This window comes from Oryctolagus cuniculus, chromosome 8 (assembly GCF_964237555.1).
Source record: "Oryctolagus cuniculus chromosome 8, mOryCun1.1, whole genome shotgun sequence".
NCBI lineage: Eukaryota > Metazoa > Chordata > Mammalia > Lagomorpha > Leporidae > Oryctolagus > Oryctolagus cuniculus.
In genome coordinates this window covers 67,674,360-67,694,929 of record NC_091439.1, presented here as the reverse complement: position 1 = coordinate 67,694,929, position 20,570 = coordinate 67,674,360, and the positions used below count along the sequence as shown (strand labels likewise).

The following is a 20,570-nucleotide window of genomic DNA, read 5'->3' as shown; positions in this document are numbered from 1 at the left end:
TGTTATCACCATCACCATTTTCAGATAAGAAATAGGCAGAGGCATCTTAAATAATTTACCTGAAGTCATACAGGTTTATGTAGTGAAATTTATATTTAAATGCAGGCATCACAGCTTGATTCCTTGGTGTTAACCATTACTCTATAATTCCCCTTAGTTTTACAATTAAGAAAATCATAATCTCAATTTTAAGGAATGGTAACTGACAGTGGGTCACAGGAGTGGAGACAATGGCACACAAAACATCGTATGATTCACTGAAAGGGGAAGGTGCTATCCAGTTCCAGCCAACTGTTGCCATGCAGAAATGTGTTAGGTCAGGATTTCATTTCACCCTACGTATAAGTGAGCGTGTTACTATTTTATGATAATGCCAACAGAAATGAGGCCCCTGGGTCAGATACAAAGGACTTTATTACTCAAAGCACAGCAAGCAGCATGATCAGGAGAATATTCTATATCAGTACTCTTTCCTTGCCACATTATGATGAGACCTGGCCCAAATTTAATATATGTGGTTTCTAAATGATGCATGCATAGTATTAATTACACAAAAAGAAATCAGTCAGTCATTAAAGATCTGTATTTTATACTCTTATAATTAGATCAATTAAGTCACATTTCCAGAGAGTCATGCCTCATAAATCAATAAATTTTAGATTTATTTGCAATTAGTAAAACTTGACAGGGATATAACCTGCTATAAAAGCCGTCCATAGATAAGGACTCTGTCCTTAGTAAATACCACTAGTGTCACTGCAAGGATGTCTCTCATTAACATATTTATAAGGATATTTGACCAAAGGAAAAATCTTAGGATCCTATCAATAGTTATAGAAAAACATTTAACAAAATAGAAAGTCCTTTTGTAGCAAATTCCTCAACTTGAAAAAGAGTGTCTGCAAATATATATATATATATATATATATATGTATGTGACAATAAAAGTGATGAGGAACAAGATGGTTTTTCTTGAGATCTATATAAGACATAGAGAAACGTACATGATTATTAAGTAAAAGAAGAAATCTGAAAAAGCTACATACCGTATGATTTCAATGATATTGCATTCTTGAAAAAGCAAAGCTAAGCAGACAGTGAACAATCAGTAAGTACCAGTGAGCTATAAGAAAGGAGGGAAGTGAAGAGAATTGGGGCTTGTTTTTTTCTTTTTAAAGATTCTACTTATTTATTTGGTTGAGAGGTAGATTTACAGAGAGAGAGAGAGAGAGAGCGAGAGAGCGAGCTAGACTGAGAGAAAAGTCTTCCATCCACTGGTTCACTCCCCACATGGATGAAAAGGTCAGAGCTGAGATGGTCCCAAGCCAGGAGCCAGGAGCTTCTTCTGAGTTTCCTATATGGGGGCAGGGGCCCAAGCAATTGGGCCATCTTCCATTGCTTTCACAGGCCATAGCAGAGAGCTGAATCAGAAGAGGAGCAGCCAGGACTCAAACCTGCACCTATATGGGATGTCAGCAATGCAGGCACAGGCTAGACCAGAAGGGCTTTTTCAATGCAGTAAAATTAGTATAAGTGATACTTTAATGGTGAATACAGGATATTGTGCATTTGTAAAAAGACATAGAATTATACAACACAAGCATTAAACACTAATGAAAATCACATATTTAATTTAACAGTAATACGTCAGCACTGTTCAGATGTAACAAAAGCTCCAGACTGATGCAAAGTATTAGTAACAGCAGAACCTAGAGACAGGTAAACCGAGGACTCTGAACTTTCAGGAGAATTTTTTGTCAAACTGCTCTAAATGATAATGTCTGTTTCCACAAAAAGACAAGGGAAATGATCCGGTGGATAGAGGATGTGATAGAGAGAATAGAGAACAGTATTAGTTCAGATTTAATGAAGTTGGGGTAGACATTTGGCACAGTGGTTGAGACAAAGCTTGGAACACTGGTATCACCTAGCAGAGAGCCTAGGTTAAAGTCCTGATTCTGCCAGTGATTCTATTTTCAGCTAATGCAAACCCTGGGGAGCAGGAATGATTACTCAAGTACATGAGAGACTCAGATAGTTTCCTGGTTCCTGGATTTAACCTTGTCCATTATGGCTGTTGTGGGTCTTGAAAGAGTGGATGGAGGTTCTATGTACTCTGTAAATTGATTAATGGTTTTTAACAGTACAACATAAAATCTTATTTATGTCCAATAGTATCAAAAGCTTGTGAAAAGTAGAATTAAAAGGTAAGTTTACTTTTGGAACAAAAAACTTTCAAATCCATTCATAGTTTCTTTCATCAAATGCATTTTCCATGGAATTTTTGAAGACCCATCCATTCCATGACCTTGATTAATTCAGCAGTCAAAGGAAATTACTGGGTGTACAAAAAGGTAGATAAGAAGAACTTTTTAGAATATTGAAGAAAATAAATATTTTACTATTACAGGATAAATTGATATAACTTAAGTCATTGAATAATTCATCACTATTATACCAGTAAACCTAATTTAAGATCTTTCTCTTACTCTAGAGAGAAAGCAGAAGAATATATTCACATGATTTTTGGGGATGGACAAAAAAACATCAATCTTAACAAGTATTCTATTTTCTGGTATAAAAGTTAAAAATTACATTTAAAGTCGTGTACTTGCTGAAACTGATTTTACTTCTCTAGTCAACCTTTTGATTACCACAAAGAAAATAATATAAAATTGAAGGCAAAGCATTTAAGGTTTTAGAATATGCTACATGAAATTCTATATAAAAAAGAGTTATATCTTTACTTTACTTCTCACCATCAAATGAACACACAACATATATTTTAGTATTCATTTATTTATAATAAAAATAAAAAATATTTGGCCAAACATAATGCAGTATTCCTCACCTGTAGAAAAAGTGCTATCTAAATGTTTGTACAGTTCCTTGGAGTACATTTAGGAGATTCATTTCTCTCCCTCTCTTCACTATCTGAAGTTTAATTGTTTGTTTATTATTACAAGAACGAAGTTAATGGATGTGATACTTGCTAATTTACATGAAAATATAATTATTGGTAACTTTCACATAGGGAAGTAGAATGACATTTTTAAAGCTTTTTGTCTTTTTAAAATTAAATGTCTGTTCCTTTAATTCCTATCAAATATAATCATTTCAATGCATAACTGTACTAAAATATTGATATATTTTTTCTTTCATACAAAGTCTTTGAAAACAGATTTTTTTATTTTTAAATTTTTTATTTATATAAAATGAACAAATTTTATGTACTTCAGATACACAGATTTAGGAGCATGGTGGTACTTCCCACTCTACCCTCTCTCCCACCATGCTCCCACTCTCCCTCCTCCTTCTTTCTTATTCTTTCTTTTAATTTTTATGACATATTTTCAGCTTATTTTATAATCATAACATAACCCTCCAAAAATAAGGAATTCAAAAAAGTGAGAAAAAACACTGTTCCAAAAAAGTTGAGTAAAAGGTTATAAACAATAATCCATTCTCAAAATGTTAATTTTACTCATATACAATACATTTTTATGTACTCTATGAACTACCACAGATCAGGGAGAACATATGGTATGTTTCTTTTTTGAGACTGGATTATTTCAATAGAATAATGGTTTCCAGTTGCCTTCATTTTGTTTCAAAAGACAGGATTTCTTTCTTTTTCATGGTTAAGAAATATTCCAGTGTATATACAACACATTTTTTTTTATCCAATCATCGGTTGATTCTTTATCTTAGCTATTATGAACTGAAACATGTGGATACAGATAACTCTAATATAAGCTGAATTCATTTCCTTTGGGTAAATTCCCACGAGTGGGATGACTGGGTCATTTGGTAGATCTATTTTCAGCTTTCTGAGGAATCTCCATATTGATTTCCAAAATGGCTATACTAGTTTGCATTCCTACCAACAGTAGATTAGGGTACCTTTTTCCCAACATCCTCATCAGCATTCATTCTTTTTTATTTCTGTATGAAAGGCATTCTAACAGGGGTGAGGTGAAACCTCATCATGCTTTTTATTTGCATTTCCCTGATGGCTAGTGATCCTGAGCATTTTTATGTGTCTGTTGGCCATCTGATTTCCATATTTTGAAAACTGCCTGTTCAAGTCCTTTCCCCAGTTTTTTAACTGGATTGTTGGTTTTGTTGTTGTTGAGTTTCTTTATAGATTCTGGATATTAATCCTCTACCAGTTTTACAGTTTGAAAATATTTTCTCCCATTCTGTTGGTTGCCTCTTCACTTTGTTACGTGTTTCCTTTGCAGTACAGAAGGTTGTCAGCTTAATATAATTCCATTTGCCTATTTTGGCTTTGATTGCCTGTGCTTCTGAAGTCTTTTACAAGAAGTCTTTGCCTTTCAGCATTTTCCCAATGTTCTCCTCTAGTAAGAGTCAGAGACACTGGTCCACTATTGTAGCATAATGGGTTAAGTCACAGCCTGCAATGGCAGCATTACATATAGAAAACATTTTAGTCCCAGCTGTTCCACTTCTGATCCAGATCCCTGCTAATGCACCTGGGAATGCAGCAGAAGACGGTCCAAGTGTTTGGGCCCCTGCAGCCACATGGGAGACCAGGATGAAGCTCTTGGCTCTTGACTTCAGCATTTCCCAACTCTGGTGTTTGCAGCCACTTGAGGAGTGTACCAGTGGATGAAAAAAATCTCTCTCTCTCTCTCTCTCTCTCTCTCTCTCTCTCCCCCTCTAACTCCCTCTCTCTCTCTCTCTTCCTCCCTCCCTCCCTCTCTCCCTTTGTATCTCACTCTCAAATAAATGAAATTAAATTTTAAAAAAATAAAAAAGAGTCAGAAAGACTGAAAGAGAGAGACCCAGTCAGTCAGTCAGACAAAGCTCCTATATACTTGACTTACTACCCAAATGTCCACAATGGCCAAAGCTGACCTTTGGCCCTAAATTGGAGCTGGGAACTCAGTCCAGATCTCTTACATGGATGGCAGAAATCCAGTCATTGAGCCATCAGAATTGTGTCAGGATCTGCAGTAGCAGAAAGATAGAGTCAGGAGCCAGAGATGGGAATTGAATCCCGATGCTCAGATGTAAAAAACAGGTTTCTATTTTTTTGTTGTTTTTGTTTTACAGGTAGAGTTACAGACAGTGAGAGAGAGAGAGACAGAAAGGTCTTCCTTCCACTGGTTCACTCCCCAAAGGGCCGCTATGGCCAGAGCTATGCCTATCCAAAGCCGGGAACCAGGTGCTTCTTCTTGGTCTCCCATGTGGGTGCAGGGGCCCAAGCACTACACTTGGGCCATCCTCCACTGCCCACCCCCAGGTCACAGCAGAGAGCTGGATTGGGAAATGAGCAACTGGGACTAGAACCTGGCGCCCATATGGGATGCTGGCGCGCGACAGGTGGAGGATTAACCAAGTGAGCCATGCCGCCAGCCCCCAGAAACAGGTTTCTTAACTATTTAGACTGAACATTCACTGCCTAGGTTGAGATTTTTACATGCCTTTTAAAAAGTGCAGATTCTAGAGAAGTCCAGAAAAAATGTTTCTTCCTTTTTGGAAGGAAAATATTTCAATAAAAATTGAATAATAATATAAGGGCAATAGGAAATTAAATGATATCATAATTATAATTGTAGAAATATTTGGAATATAGTATTTATTATATGAAACACAATAACCTTTAAACTGGTTTTGTTTTTGGACATGTAGTTCCACTTAAACACAAGTCTCCCAAAAAGGAAATACTACTTGAGAATTCTTCAATTTTCAAAAAACTAAGTTTAAAAGAGAATTCAGATTATCATATTTGCCACTTTAAATTTTCACAAGGGGAGAAAACTCCAAAGCCCTATATATCTTCTCTCTCCATAACTTTATACTACATAAACTCAAGGGAATTTTTATTTCTCCTTTATATTATAGTTAAAAATAATTTCTTAAAACTCCTCATTAATATTTGGACTTTGGAGGACTTAAAAATAATTTTATGCTTCAAGAATATTTAAATCAATAAAGCAGTTACTGAAGCAATGTCACTTTATCTAGACTATTACTGCTAAATTATAGCTTCCAATAATTAGGAATAAAAAAATAGTACTTTAGTTTTAGAAGGTGAATATCGTCATCACCTTTTCTCTCAGTAAACTTCATTTTTTTTGTTACATTTGACTGTCAACAGCTACTGAAAATGTAATATACCTTAGACACATGATAATTAAGTTCAAGCTTCATATCAGAGTTGATTATCAAGAAATTATTGTTTTCCTGGATACAAAATAAACTACCTTACAGGATTGTGAGGTCAGTGATATAGGATATATTGAGAAGACAGCCTCTATTCTAATCCTCGGGACAAAAATATGAATCTTTGGGCATGTCAGGACTAATCTAAGACCCAAAAGAATTGTCAATAACTACTCCTATTCATATAAAAGCAAAAAATAACTCCTGACATGTAACAATTACACAAACTGATACGCATGGTATGCTCCAAGGTCTGACATTCTTAACCAGTGCTGCAGAAAACCTTCACCTGACACCTCCCTCTATAATGCATTTCATGAGCCAAGCTCACTCTGAAGGAAAGGAGTCGAGGTACTCAAGTTCATGTAAGCAGCTCTGGTTGAACATATGTGGCATCATGAATTTATAACTGTGGCTGTTAATTTATAACATGAGTATTTCTTTTCTTCCAATTACTTCAGGAGTCATGCAATAAAGAAAGGTGTTAAGGAGGAAAAAGGAAGACGGAGGTAAATAGAAAAGAAACCTTGGGACTATGAAAAACTGTGAGCAAAAGCATATATACTTGTGAAGTCATAACTTGTATTTTTTAAGGGGAGACTTATTGGACACAAACTATACTTCCATATCAATGGCCCCACAAACAATGAGGTCAACATCAGTGACAGAATTGTAAACATAGAACATTGCTGTACCAAGCGCCAATAACCAGGCAGAATGTGATTACTGCAGATAAAGCTCAAGTTAGGGAAGGAATATATTAGACAGTGAGGGAAATCATCCTTGTAATTTGGTGGTAACAGCAGAGGATGTATGTTTTGGCGTTTGCCAGGAAATGACTCTTCTAACAGTCAAAAGGAATAGGAGACTCATTTCTGCCTTTCTCACAGAAAATAGCTGGTATGTCTCATGATTTTACTCATTGAGAATTAACAGCACAGCCTGCTTTCCTTATTACCTTTGTCTTACTGATTCACTTTTAAAAATGACTCTAATCCATACATTACAAATTACAAATAGGTTCTGAGGCCCCCTATATCAAAGTTTATATTGTAGGAAGATATGAAAATAGGTGTTATTATAAAAAATTAGACAAATTTTTGTAGCTTTATAAAATATGTTTATCTAGCTGTAAGCACAGTACTTTGTCAGGAAGTCAATTTTGAAATAGTGCTTTTGTTACTGGATATTTGGCCAAAAAATATCGCACCTCACTTCTAGAATTTGGCAGATAAAGAATTCACAAGTTTGAGTAATTGAGAAACAAGGTTTATTAGTCAAAGCAAAAGTATACTTGGGAAAGACCCAAGTAGGCAAGTTGCTCAGAGTGGCTGCCTCCATCAGCTCGGGGGACTGTCCTCTGCTGAGTGTATCTTAACTGGGAAGTAGGCTATCCCTGTCACAGGGTATGATTTCTGCAGAATTGGAGGAGGTTACTTAAAAAGACTGAAAGAGTCTATTTCAGTCCCAATGGTCAGAACTGATTGACCATGGCAATCGGGATTTCTGTAAAATAAGAAAGGAATTCCTAGAAAGTGGTGGAGCCTTTTTAGCCGTGTCATGGGCATTTTGAAGGTGGAGTGCTCTTCCAGGAAAGGAAGATTTGACCACGCCATGCCTCTCTCAGACTTCTGATAAGTTGCGGTTTGGACTGACTTTTTTGGGGACCCTTGCTCGTGCCCACATAATTACCTGCTTTAACACTTTGTATGAAACAAGCAAACACTATTTCATTAGCAGGGCGCTGGATCAGAAGTGGAGCAGCCAGGTCTCAAACCGGCACCCATATGGGATGCTGGCACTGCAGATCAAGGCTTTAATCTGCTGCACCACAGTGCCAGCCCCAAACACTATTTCAAATTAAAGTAAAAGAGAATATGAACCTGGCCCTTTCTGAGCTCCCCATTTTTGATACTGTTATATTCAAATCATTACAGTGCATTAAGATATTATACATTCCATCTATTTTTTAGCATGATACTCTTATGTCTTTATAAAATATAACGTGTGTGACGAGTGTTGTGGCTCAGGGGTTTAAACTGTCATTTGGGAGGTCCACATACCATATCAGAGGACCCGGGATTGAGTCTGGCTTCCACTTCTGATCTAGTTTTCTGCCATTGTGTCTGGGAGGCAGCAGATGAACCAAAATACTTGGAGTTCTTGGCTATTTGCTTCACACTGACCCGTTCTGAGCTGTTGTGGACGTCTGGAGAATCAACCAGCATATGAGATATCCCTCTCTTGCTCTCTCTTGCTCTCGCTCTTCCTTTCAATTAAATAAATAAATCTCCTTAGAAACATCATGTGTAACTTATACAGTTTTTAAAAGACTTTCAGATAGGTAATTTTATTTACAGAGAGAAAGGGGAGAGAGAGGGGGAGGAAGAGGAGGAGAAGAGAGAAATCCATCCACTGTGTTCACTCCCCAAATGGCTGCAATGCCCAGTGCTAGGCAAGGCTGAAACAAGGAGCCAAGTACTTCTTCCAGGTCTCATGTCAATCATGTGGGTGCAGAGGTCCAAGCACTTGGGTGGCCACCTGCAGTTTTCCCAAGAGCACTAACAGGGAGTTGAATTGCAACTGGAGCAGCTGGGAATAGAGCCAGCACCCATATGGGATGCTAGCAGTGTAGGTGGAGACTTCACCTTCTGTACCACAGCACTGGCCCCAGAGAGTTGATTTTATAAATACCTTTTGTGCCTTTAATCAAGTGAACCTATATTAGAAACCAATGGTTAATATCCAAAGAGGTTTTCAACCATGACAGAACTTTCTTTTTTTCTTAACAGCTGCTTCATGTGAGGTAGAGATTGAATTCTCTGTTTTTTTCCCCTGAATTATGAGAAGTTAGAAGTCTTATTCTGGTAGAAAGCAGTGATTCTTAAAATTTTGGTGAGGACAGGGTGAGGGAAGATTACATCTCCTTTGAAAGAATTGAGAAAACTATTGAGAGGCAAAATAGTCAAATGCATGAGTACACAATACTTTATATCCTTTAGGAGTTTCATGGGTTCCATGAAAATTATCCATAATATATAATCACTCAATGATCTTTGTAGATGGAAATCTATCTTTAAATCCAAAGATTCCTCTCCATTCCAATATAATGGCTACTTACATGAATAACCTGTAATTATCTCAACACATCACAGAGTAATGGTGCCTCTGACACATGTCCCAAGGCCTAATATCATGAACTAAAAAGAGATTTCCCTAGATAGGACCTAAAACGTCTCCCAAAACTTAGTAACTTAGGACATTCAAGGGAGTGTAAAGACATCCAGTGGCAAAAATTAAGGGTTATTATTAAAGGAAATATGTATTTTATTGAGCAGCAATGACTGTCTTTTTAGAATGGCAAATGAGAGCTGGCTTTGAAATTTTCTCTTTGGGTTATTAAGTAATGTGATATGATTTTTACATTTCAAGAATAAAATCAATTTCTAATAAGGAAAAGTTTAAGTCACACCCCGAAGGTATATGAAATTCTATCCTATAACTGCTAAATTTAAGGTAAAAAACTGAATTTTTCAAAGCAAAAGTAACATTTTAAAACAAATATCTTTCAAAGCTACAATCAAACACTTTTTTACAAAGATAATGTGAATACCTGGAAATTAACTGAGGAGTAAGCATTCATCCAATATCAAAAATATATAATTTAAATTATGTTATTCATCATTTATCGGCAACCTATCAAGAAAATAGTGAAAAGTAATATTTTATTTTCTTTTACTTTATTTTATTTTAAAAATTTATTTATTTATTTGGAAGTCAGAGTGACACAGAGAGAGAAGAGGCAGAGAGAGAGAGAGAGAGAGGGAGGCAGAGAGAGAGAGAAAGAGGTCTTCCATCTGCTGGTTCACTCCCCAATTGGCCGCAACGGCCAGAGCTGTGCTGATCCAAACCCAGCAGCCAGGAGAATCTTCCAGGTCTCCCACATGGGTGCAGTGACCCAAGGACTTGGGCCATCTTCTACTGCTATCCCTGGCCAAAGCAGATAGCTGGATCAGAAGTGGAGTGGCCGGGTCTCAAACCAGCGCCTATATGGGATGCTAGTACTTCAGGCCAGGGCATTAACCCTCTGTGCCACAGCGCTGGCCCCAAAAAGTAATATTTTAAAATAAAAAATAAAACATTGGGTTTTGGTTGACTTATATTAATATATAACATCATAATTCTATTCAGAAATCTTCAATGTTTACCTCTAGTTTAATGGAGAAAATAAAAAGTGCATATTGTTTAGTATAGTTTGAGATCTATTACTGTCTAAATATCTAATATCATCCATACATTCCATATTTTAATACAACTGATAAGGAAAGCTTGACATTGCTATTCTGGTCTCTAGCTCCTCTTCAAGTTTACATACATTGTTTTCATTCCCTAGAATATTCTCCTTTCCCTGCCCAAATAGACAACTGACATTATTATACTTTCACACTTCACATGAAATGTGCTTTGAGGCTTTTCTGATTCCCACTGAATGACCTGTGGGAATTTTTACCTCATAAATACTGGGACCTTTCACTTATTACAAACACAGTAATTACTTTATTAAAAGTAGTGCTTTTTCTCCTTCAAGATTTGTATTTGAGAACAGAGATTTTTTTCAGAACCTAGACCAGGCTGGTTTCATGTTTATAAACTAGAAATAAAAAAATGTAACCATGAATTAAAAGTAATAGTAACAATAACAACATTTTATGCATCCAATTGAACATCAAGCACTGCAATAAATATTTTTTCTGATACATTTTTTGTATTACAATCATAGATTTTATCCTTATATTAAATGATTGGCAACAGATATGTCATCAGCTGTCTCCTAATCTAATATATCTTCCTCTGCCCTAAAGCTGAGGCTTTAAACTTCTCTTTTTTACTTTAAAGCTAAGGAATTCTTTCCCTAATAACATTTTATGCAAGTTCATAAAACAATAAGAGAGCCTCTCTGGTAAAAACAGATGATGAGATCATCAAGCATAGATACTTGAAATACTCTGCAAGTGGCATTTGGGAGCCAAGAGATACTATTGGCATTAAAAAAATAGACACTATAAAAACATAAAAAATGTTTTTAATACCTCTGATCCTACACTACCTTGTCCCATTTTACTTTACTTACTAGCAATTCTCACATTGAAATCCTAACCCCAATATTATCATAAGAGCAAGTGTAGCTTTTGGTTGGTGATTAGATCATGCGATCACAAAGCGTTGTTTACCTTCTGCCATATGGGAACACAGTATCAGACAGCTCTCTATGAACCAGGAAGGGGACTCTCATCAGCCACTGACTCTTCCAATGCTTTTATCTAGGACCCCTGAGTATCCAGGTATATGAGCCATAAATTTCTGGGTGTTTTGTTTTGTTTTGTTTTAAGAAGGAAACTAAGAAATGGGAGTTTAGTTGAAGAGAGAATTGAGGCTAAGAGAGTTTATATATATATATATATATATTGGGAGAAATGTAACATGATTGTGGGTTCATGTGAATGATTCAGGAGAGAGGAAAAACAAATATAATAAATAGAAGGAAAATGCTGATAGCAATGTGAAACAAATGTCAGCTAGCATGTTATTAGCAGGCTGCGCCAGTGCTGTGGCGAAACAGGTAAAGCCACAGCTTGCAGTGTCAGAATCCCATATGGGCTCTGCTTTGAGTCCCAGCCTCACCACTTCTGATCCAGCTCTCTGCTAATTTCCTGGGAAAGCATCAGAAGACAACCCAACTGCTTTGGTCCTGGCACCCACACGAGAAACTCAGAAGAAGCTCCTGGCTCCTGACTTCGGATTGCTTTGGCCATCGTGGCCATCTAGGGAGTAAACCAATGAATGGAAGACCTCTCTCCCTCTCTCTCTGTCTCTGTCTTTGTCTCTGTCTCTATCTCTGTCTCTGCCTCTGCCTCTGCCTCTACCTTTGCCTCTGCCTCTCTATAGCTCTGCCTTAAAAATAAATAAATAAATCTTTTTTTTTTTTTTTTTTTTTTTTTTTTTTTTTTTTTTTTTTTTTTTTTGTCAAAGAAGTGTTAGGCTTCTGTAGCTGAGAAGGCAGTTCAAAAGGTGTCAGGAGAACAGGTAGTGTATTCATAAATGCAGAAATGCTGTCAGGGCAATTGATGTGGTGAAGAGGATCTGGTGGAAATTCTGGTAAAATATTTAAGGATTTGAAATAAAAGAGACTGGGAGGGGAAAGTACTTGATGTTTGAAAAAAGAATAAAGTATGAAAGAGTCACCTATAAGAGTATAAGAATATCTTCATATAGGAAGATATATTGATTGCCCGGCATCAACAGGGCCTTCTCAGTGATAACTGGGTAAAAGCTAAAGGTAACCATTCCAGTCATAAGGGAAAAGAAAGAAAGATGGATGTATTGCACCTAATACCAACTAAACAAAAAAGGTATTAAAGAATTAAAGAAAAAAAGTAAAACCATTTACAAAAAATATATATAGCACATTATAACAAATGTAGATTAGGATAAGAAAAAAGAAACCACAAGCATTATAAAATGTTTTTTGAAAAAAATTGAAGAAACATTAAAAAGTTTTACTAAGTAAAAAAGAAACATGATAGAATGTCTTAGATAAGTTAAAAGACAACTTAAGAATTGGTATTCATTACTAAATCATGCGTAAGTTATTACATTGCTATTTAAATACAACAGAACTGTAGATGTTAAACAAGTAGAAAATCTACTAACAAAAAATATTTTTAAAATAGATGCTTTTATATTTTTTATTTAATTTCAGTAGAATCTTCTTTCATAATTTCTGTAATATTTTAATGGGATGGATTAATTTTAATGACTTATTTATTTATTGAAAGTGTAACAGAAAGAGAGCTTGATTGGAAGTGGAACAGCAGGGACAGGAATCTGCATGCATAAGGGAGGCTGCATCACAGGCAGTGGCTTTACTCACTGTGCCACAAAGCCGGCCCCAGGGATGGATTCTGGATGAACTTAACTACACTTGCTTGCTATGTTGTGCCTTTTTGAAATGTCTATATTCATTGGCAATGTATCAATCTAAAAGGTAATGAGAAGTTGAACTAAAATCCTTAAATGCACAATCTTGCTGAAATAGTTGACAAAGTAATAGAAAATGATAGATTTATAGAACTTATCAATACTATCACATACACATATTACACATGCTATGCCAATTATTCATGATTGACATTTTTCTAAATAAATGACCTGCCAAAATTAATTACATTTCAAAAAGAAATCTGTTATTTAATTTCAATTAATTTAGGTAGAATTTCTTTAAAAGGTATATATTTAAGTGCATTTAATATTTAAACAGAAGATTTTATAAATGTTTTTATACTTTCCCGATTAACTGTCTAATTTAAATTCCAGAAAACTAAAATGATGCTTCATCTAAACCCTAAAGATGTGTTTTGGTGCAGAAGACTTATTCAATGAGAGAAGGTGAATAAATCAGTAACATGTATTACTATTTTAAAAGCATATACATATACTGTAACTGAAAATGGAATCAAAAAGTATATTTTCTTTCTAGCAGAAGATTACTGATTTATGGGAAGAAAATCCTAAGAGTATCCATTTTTAAAGTTCATTTAACAAACACTTATTGATACACTATCACTATATGCCAGGTTATATGGTAGACACCCAAATAATATGAAATTAAATAAGTTTTGCTCTCATGGATCTCTTGATGGGAATCCTAAGTGAATTTTTACAAGTGAATACATCTACAAACATATGACAGATTTTTATTATAAGCATACATGTATTTCTCCCTGGCTGGCATTAGGTGATAAGGATGGATGATAGTAAACTAATAAAATATCATTAACTACAAGGAACAAAGGAGAAAGGTTAGCTGGTAATTAAAATGGAGAGAAAGTAAAGATATATTCAAATAGCAACTCTGACTTCTGAAAAAGGAAGAACATGAATTCTGCTGAGGAAACTCAAGTCAACTCACAAAAGAATAAAAATGGCAAGCAGACATTGCAAGTGTATGTACACAATTTAACAGAGTTTTAGGTATTTCCAAGTATTATAGGAATGACCACCAGTAATGGACAATGTGAGATCCATTATGGACTTGAGACACTAAGAAGAAAAGCATAAGAATATTTGGAATTAAGTACTTGAAGTAGAAACCTGTTGTACTTCTACATCAATGTTATAAATTCCTAGAATTAGCTTTTTCTATAAAAAGAATTATAAACTGTTTAAGATAATTTCCAGATTCACCAAATTTTAAGTCATGAAAGATCAAACTGAAATATCAGAGCAAGTTTTATAACAGAGGTTCCTAGTAATGTATCAGCCTATCACCTTACAAGTGACTTTTCCTTTAAAAAAAGTTATAAAAAGATCATTTAATCAAAATTTTTCATTTACTAAATGATTTTTAATTTACTAGTGATTTTTAAAATTTTCATTTACTAAATGGTGCTGAGAAAACAAAAAATTATTAAAAATTGCAGATTCAGTTCTCAATAAAGAAGTTACTTTGCAGTACAGTATACATAGGATGAACAAATCAGAAATGTCAGGGAATATCTTAATAAATATTATTATTAAAATTATAATTGTTTTCTCCTATAATAAATGAGTACATTTAAGTGTGAATATAATATCACAGTAGATTTTTGAACTCCTACTGAAGGAAAAAGTAAGAACAACTTTAAATATTAGAAAGATTAGTGGATACATCCTTTATGAAGAACTCATCACAAAATAGAAAAGGATATTGTTAGATTTGCCAGCATTGTTATTGGTAAAAACCATTAAAAATCAGTTTTGGAACGGAGACAGAAGAGTTCAGCTAAAGAATTGATATATAATTTAATATTATCAGTCTGTGAACAATTAAATTATCAATTTTACAAAGACTAATAGTTTACTAATCAATACTTGCTTCAAGACCCTTCCTCACTGTTTCCACCATTCCAAAGTAAACATTTCAAAAGTATGTCATAAATTTGTTCACTCTCCCATCACTTCCCTAGTTGTAAGACTTGACCTAAACTAACCAGCTCGGGTCCAACAGCATTATTCTGCTCGACTGTCATCTTCTAAAACAATACTAACAGATCTTCGCTTTCTGAATTAAGTCTAATAAAGTAGATTTTGCTTAATCAGTAGGAATGGGTAGTCATTTGTGGGGGTCATCAACATTTAACAAGTAAAATAACAACTCTGATTATTCATTGTCTTTTCTTTTTTTCTTAATTTCTGATATTATATTACAAACCTACCTTTGGTGGAATGGAGATTTATTTAGATTATGGCATATTAAATAAGTTAAAAATACATTCAATAATAATAGTATTGTCATTAACCTGAAAAATAAGTTTATTTAGTCTGCATTCAGAATTAAATATTTTTATCATAATCTGTTTTTTTTCCTCTTTGCAATGTAAAAGATTCTACTCTAGAAATAGGATCAGCATGATATTTTAAAATCTTATTAATATAAAGAGAATAGATTTCAAATATTAATTGGTACAAGCCTCTATATGATTTTTCACTTTGAACAGTTAGTAGGGTAGGAGCAGTTTACATATTTTATACAAACTCTCAAAAAACGCAACAAAGGCCTATTTTGAACATAATTTCTAAAACTCTGTAGGCCCATAACTTAAAAGAGAGATTTATGTAAATTTAAATGAGAGCATACATTTTTAACAAAATAAAAGATCAATACTTGATTTCACTGGAATCACAAAGCTTTCTAATAAGTTTGTGATTTAATTAAAGCCAGAAGATGTGTGTGTGTGTGTGTGTGTGTATTTTCTTTATCAGTACTTTATCATTATCAGTACTTTCTGAAAAATCATTCTATTCTTGTATCATTGATAAGAAAGCAATATTATTGACAAACCTCATATGCTGCTGGGCCTGGAGTAGTCTCCTTTGGATATTCAAAACGCTTTGATGCTTTCACAAAGAAGGGTATGGGGCAAGATTTCCTTAAAACAGGATTGTACGATGCAGGCCCTAAAAGAAAACAAATGTAAAAATTATAAGACTGTATGTTTCAAATTATTGATTTTGGTCTAATGTAAATTATTTTGAGGTTCATACTCATAATATATAAAATTAGCAAATATCAATCTTGGACCTATTACTTTTCTTAATCAATTTATTCACTTGATTTATTATGGAAGCAGAGTAACAGGGATAGAGAGAGAGAGAGAGAGCAGAGTAACGGAGACTGAGAAAGCAATAATGCCCATATGCAGGTTCACTCTCAAAATGCCCATTATTAGTTAGCTCTACTCCAAGCTGAAGTCAGGAACCAGAAACTCAATCCAAGTTTCCCACATGGTGGCAGGGACCCAACTACCTTGAGTCACCACTGCCTCCCACTGTGAATTAGCAGGAAGCTGGAATCAGCAATGGGGTCGGCACTCAAACCCAAGCACCCTGAAAGGAGATGTCATTATCCCAAGCAGTATCTCAAGCAGCACATTAACCAGTATCCCTATCATCTGCCCTGTGGATGCAATCTTTCTTAATGCTTAAAATAATTCAGTGTAGAGCTTTGGACTATGATAAGCCTATAATTATACATCTATTTATATAATAATTAAATGCAATACAGCTGTAATTTCAAAAAAAGAGAAAACATATATCATGAAAAAAAGATACCTAACTACATATTCATTCACATCTTCGATGAGGAGGTAGGGCTGGCGCTGCATATGTAAATAAGAATAGGATATATAGAAGCAGGAATGTCACTTAACAATATTCTGGATATGAAACATTATATAAGCTAAGGCACAGAGGTGGAATTTACATGGAATGATAAGATGTAGTAAAAGCATTTTGAGTGGACCAGGGCCAAATACTTAATAAAGTTCATATCTGAGTCAATGAGTTTCAGTTGTATACTATAATGTCCTCAAATTCTACAGAAATGATTAGAGTATAATTTTGGGGTAAATCTCAACTAGAAGAGGTCTGATCATCTTCATTTAGACAGCTCTAGAGTTCTGTTTCATTTCTTTGGGTTCCTTGTAGGATATAATCAAAGCCTTCTAGTATGACAAACAACAGCAAATTAAGTCACACTTGGGATGCCTATATATCCCCTATCAGAGTACCTGGATCAAGTCTTGCATCCCATGCCAGACCAGCTTCTGATAATGCTCAACCTGGAGGCAGCAGATGATACCCCAAGTGCTTGGGTTCTTGCCACCCACCTGGGAGACCTACATGGTGTTCCTGGCTCTTGGTTTTGGCCTAGCCTAGTCTTGGATGTTGCAAGCAATGAGGAGTGAACCACGGGGTGGCATATCTTTCTCAACATCTCTCTGTCTTTCAAATAAATAAATAAATATATTCTTTAAACTGTTTTTATAAACAAACGAAACAAAAAATCCTAAGAATCACTTTCATAGACAGTGGACAGCTCTTGAGATATTTAGATTAAAGGAGATTCATAAGAAAGTGGTAATTTCTATGGGTCTGCTGTGTATCTCACTTCCCATGTTGGATCATTCTCTCCCTTTTTTATTCTATCAGCTAGTATTTGCAGACAGTAGTCTTGTTTATGTGATCCCTTTGGCTCTTAGTCCTATCATTATGATCAATTGTGAACAGAAATTGATCACCGGGACTAGTGAGATGGCATTGGTACATGCCACCTTGTCCTAAACAGCACTCTGGCCTCAGAATCAGCCCTTAAGGCATGCGGATCCAGCTGAAAAGCCCATGAGAGTATTTCAGGCATGGAAAGCCAAGACACTCTAAAAAAAAAAAAAAACAACTAAATGAAAGATCTCCGTGAGTGAGATCCCAGTGGAATGAACGGGTCATCAAAGAAGGAGGTACCTTTCTCTGAAGGGAGGAGAGAACTTCCACTTTGACCATGGCCTTGTCTAAAAATTATCAGAGTCAGTGAACTCAGGGGGCTTCCATAGCCTTGGTAACCCATGACAAGAGCCTAGGGTGATTACTGATGCCATAAACAAGAGTGTCAATTTGTTAAGTCAACAACAGGAGTCACTGTGCACTTACTCTTCATGTAGGATCTTTGTCCTTAGTGTGCTGTACATTGAGATTTAATGCTATAACTAGTACTCAAACAGTATTTTTCACTTTATGTTTCTGTGTGGGAACAAACTGTTGAAATCTTTACTTAATGTATGCTAAACTGATCTTCTGTATATAAAGAGAAACGAAAATGAATCTTGATGTGAATGGAAGGGAGAGGGAGAGGGAAAGGGGAGGGTTGCAGGTGGGAGGGACGTTATGGGGGGGAAGCCATTGTAATCCACAAGCTGTACTTTGGAAATTTATATTCATTAAATAAAAGTTTAAAAAAAAAAGAAAGTGGTAATTTAAGAAGTACTTTCTGGCAATACTTTATAGGATGGGATGACTTGAAGATAGTCTGTTTCAATAATACTAACAAGGAATTTACAAACATTGTTAAAGGAAAGGAAGAACAACAGAATACTTTCTAATAGATGCAAGAAATATTTAGTATTAACAGTGATTAGGAAAGCATAAAAATGAGTAGTCACTATGAAAAAGTAAATACTATAGCAGAAATAAGGAAACGTAGGAAGAAGATACTATTGGAGAGTAACAACATTTGAATTATGTTTTAAGCCATTTTTGTTTGAAAAGATGGCAGGAAACCATTCTCTTTAAATAATTTAAAAAAAATAAACTAAGTAACTGAAAGTGTTAGAACCAAAAATTATGGAGCTACCTACAAAGTTCGGAGAGGAGTCAGGAAGGAGAGAGTCTAGTGTATAAAATCTGGCCAGTAGAACTGAGAGAGAGAAATTAAGAAGGAAGTTATTTATTCTCTATTCATATTTTAACCAATACTTATTGACTGTCTTTCACTTGTCAAATCTTGTTTCTGGAAACAGAGTTAGAGGTATATCAAATCAATCCAAGAGGAGACAAGACTTCATAGGAAGAACTCTGTGGATCAACTTTGGGAAGAGTGGTAACGGATTAAATTAAATCAGAGGGCATTAAAGAGACATTTTTCAGAGAGAAAGTACAAACTCTGGGTATCAAATATTGAAAATGAACATGAACAGTGGATGACTAGAGTAGGCATTGAGCTATTAACAGGTTACAAAATTAATGCTTCTCCATCTCTCTAATAAACATGAACACAAACCCAAATATTTTGAACAATATATCCCTTATTGATATTTTTATCGATGCCTTAAAATTTAAAGTATTTTAGAAGTGACAGGTTGGTTTGAAATATTTGTAATGTTTTAGCTTCAGTAAGGTAAGACTTCTTTTTTTAACTTTTATCCCAGAATATATTTAAATTTACAAAACAAAATTGTAGATTTGTACAAAGAATTCCCATATTCCCCACACCCAGCTTCCCCTATTAGTAACATTTTAGACTAGTATATTTTTCACAATACATAAGCCATACCCACTTGAAAATTTAAGACATTTAAGTTGTAACTTAATAATTCCACTTTCTTCTTTTTTTAAAGATTTTATTTATTTGCAAGACAGAGTTACAGAGAGAGGTAGAGACAGAGAGAGAGGTCTTCCATCCACTGGTTCACTCCCCAGATGGCCGTAATGGCTGGAGCTGCACCGATCCAAAGCCAGGAGCCTGGAGCTTCTTCCAGGTCTCCCACATGGGTGCAAGGGCCCAAGCCCTTGGGCCATCTTCTACTGCTATCCCAAGCCATAGCAGAGAGATGGATCGGAAGAGGAGGAGCCGGGACTAGAACACATGCCCATATGGGATGCCGGCGCTTCAGGCCAGGGATTTAACCTGCTGTTCTACAGTGCCAGCCACAATAATTCCATTTTCAATTCATTTTATGGTATCAATATTCAAAGCCCTTGTGGGACACTAACATGTTTTGATTTCCAAAGTGACAAAAACAACAGTACACACAGTGTTGGAATAATATCAATACAGAGGAAGGAATAATATCAATACAGAGGAAGGAATGCACTGATACATACACAGTTTCTTTACAGATAGACTTTCTTTAAAAAAAAGATTTATTTATTTATTTGAAAACCAGAGTTACACAGAGAGAGAAGGAGAGGCAGAGAGAGAGAAGTCTTCCATCCACTGGTTCACTCCCTGATGGCCAAAATGGCTGGAGCTGCACCCATCCGAAGCCAGGAGCCAGGAGCTTCTGGTTCCTCCACGCAGTGCAGCGGCCCAATGACTTGGGCCATCTTCTACTGCTTTCTCAGGCCATAGCAGAGAGCTGGATTGGAAGTGGTGCAGTCAGGACTCGAACTGGTGCCCACATGGGATACTGGCACTGCAGGTGGCTGCTTTACTGGCTACGCCACAGCGCCGGCCCCCAGACAGACTCATAATAGAAACCATGTGTTAGAAAATCGAAATCTGTCAA

The 20,570-nt window shown here is 35.5% G+C and overlaps 1 protein-coding gene across 6 annotated transcripts in view; it reads right to left on the bottom strand.

Moving 5' to 3' along the window:
* The window catches only part of STPG2 (sperm tail PG-rich repeat containing 2), a 604,392-nt gene that overhangs the window by 249,960 nt on the left and 333,862 nt on the right, over positions 1-20,570 (bottom strand). For all 6 annotated transcript variants that reach the window (XM_070047844.1, XM_070047843.1, XM_051820162.2 and 3 more), the window contains one exon: positions 16,073-16,188. In XM_070047844.1, the coding sequence (XP_069903945.1) occupies positions 16,073-16,188 (116 nt within the window). The remainder of the gene's footprint in view (positions 1-16,072; positions 16,189-20,570) is intronic.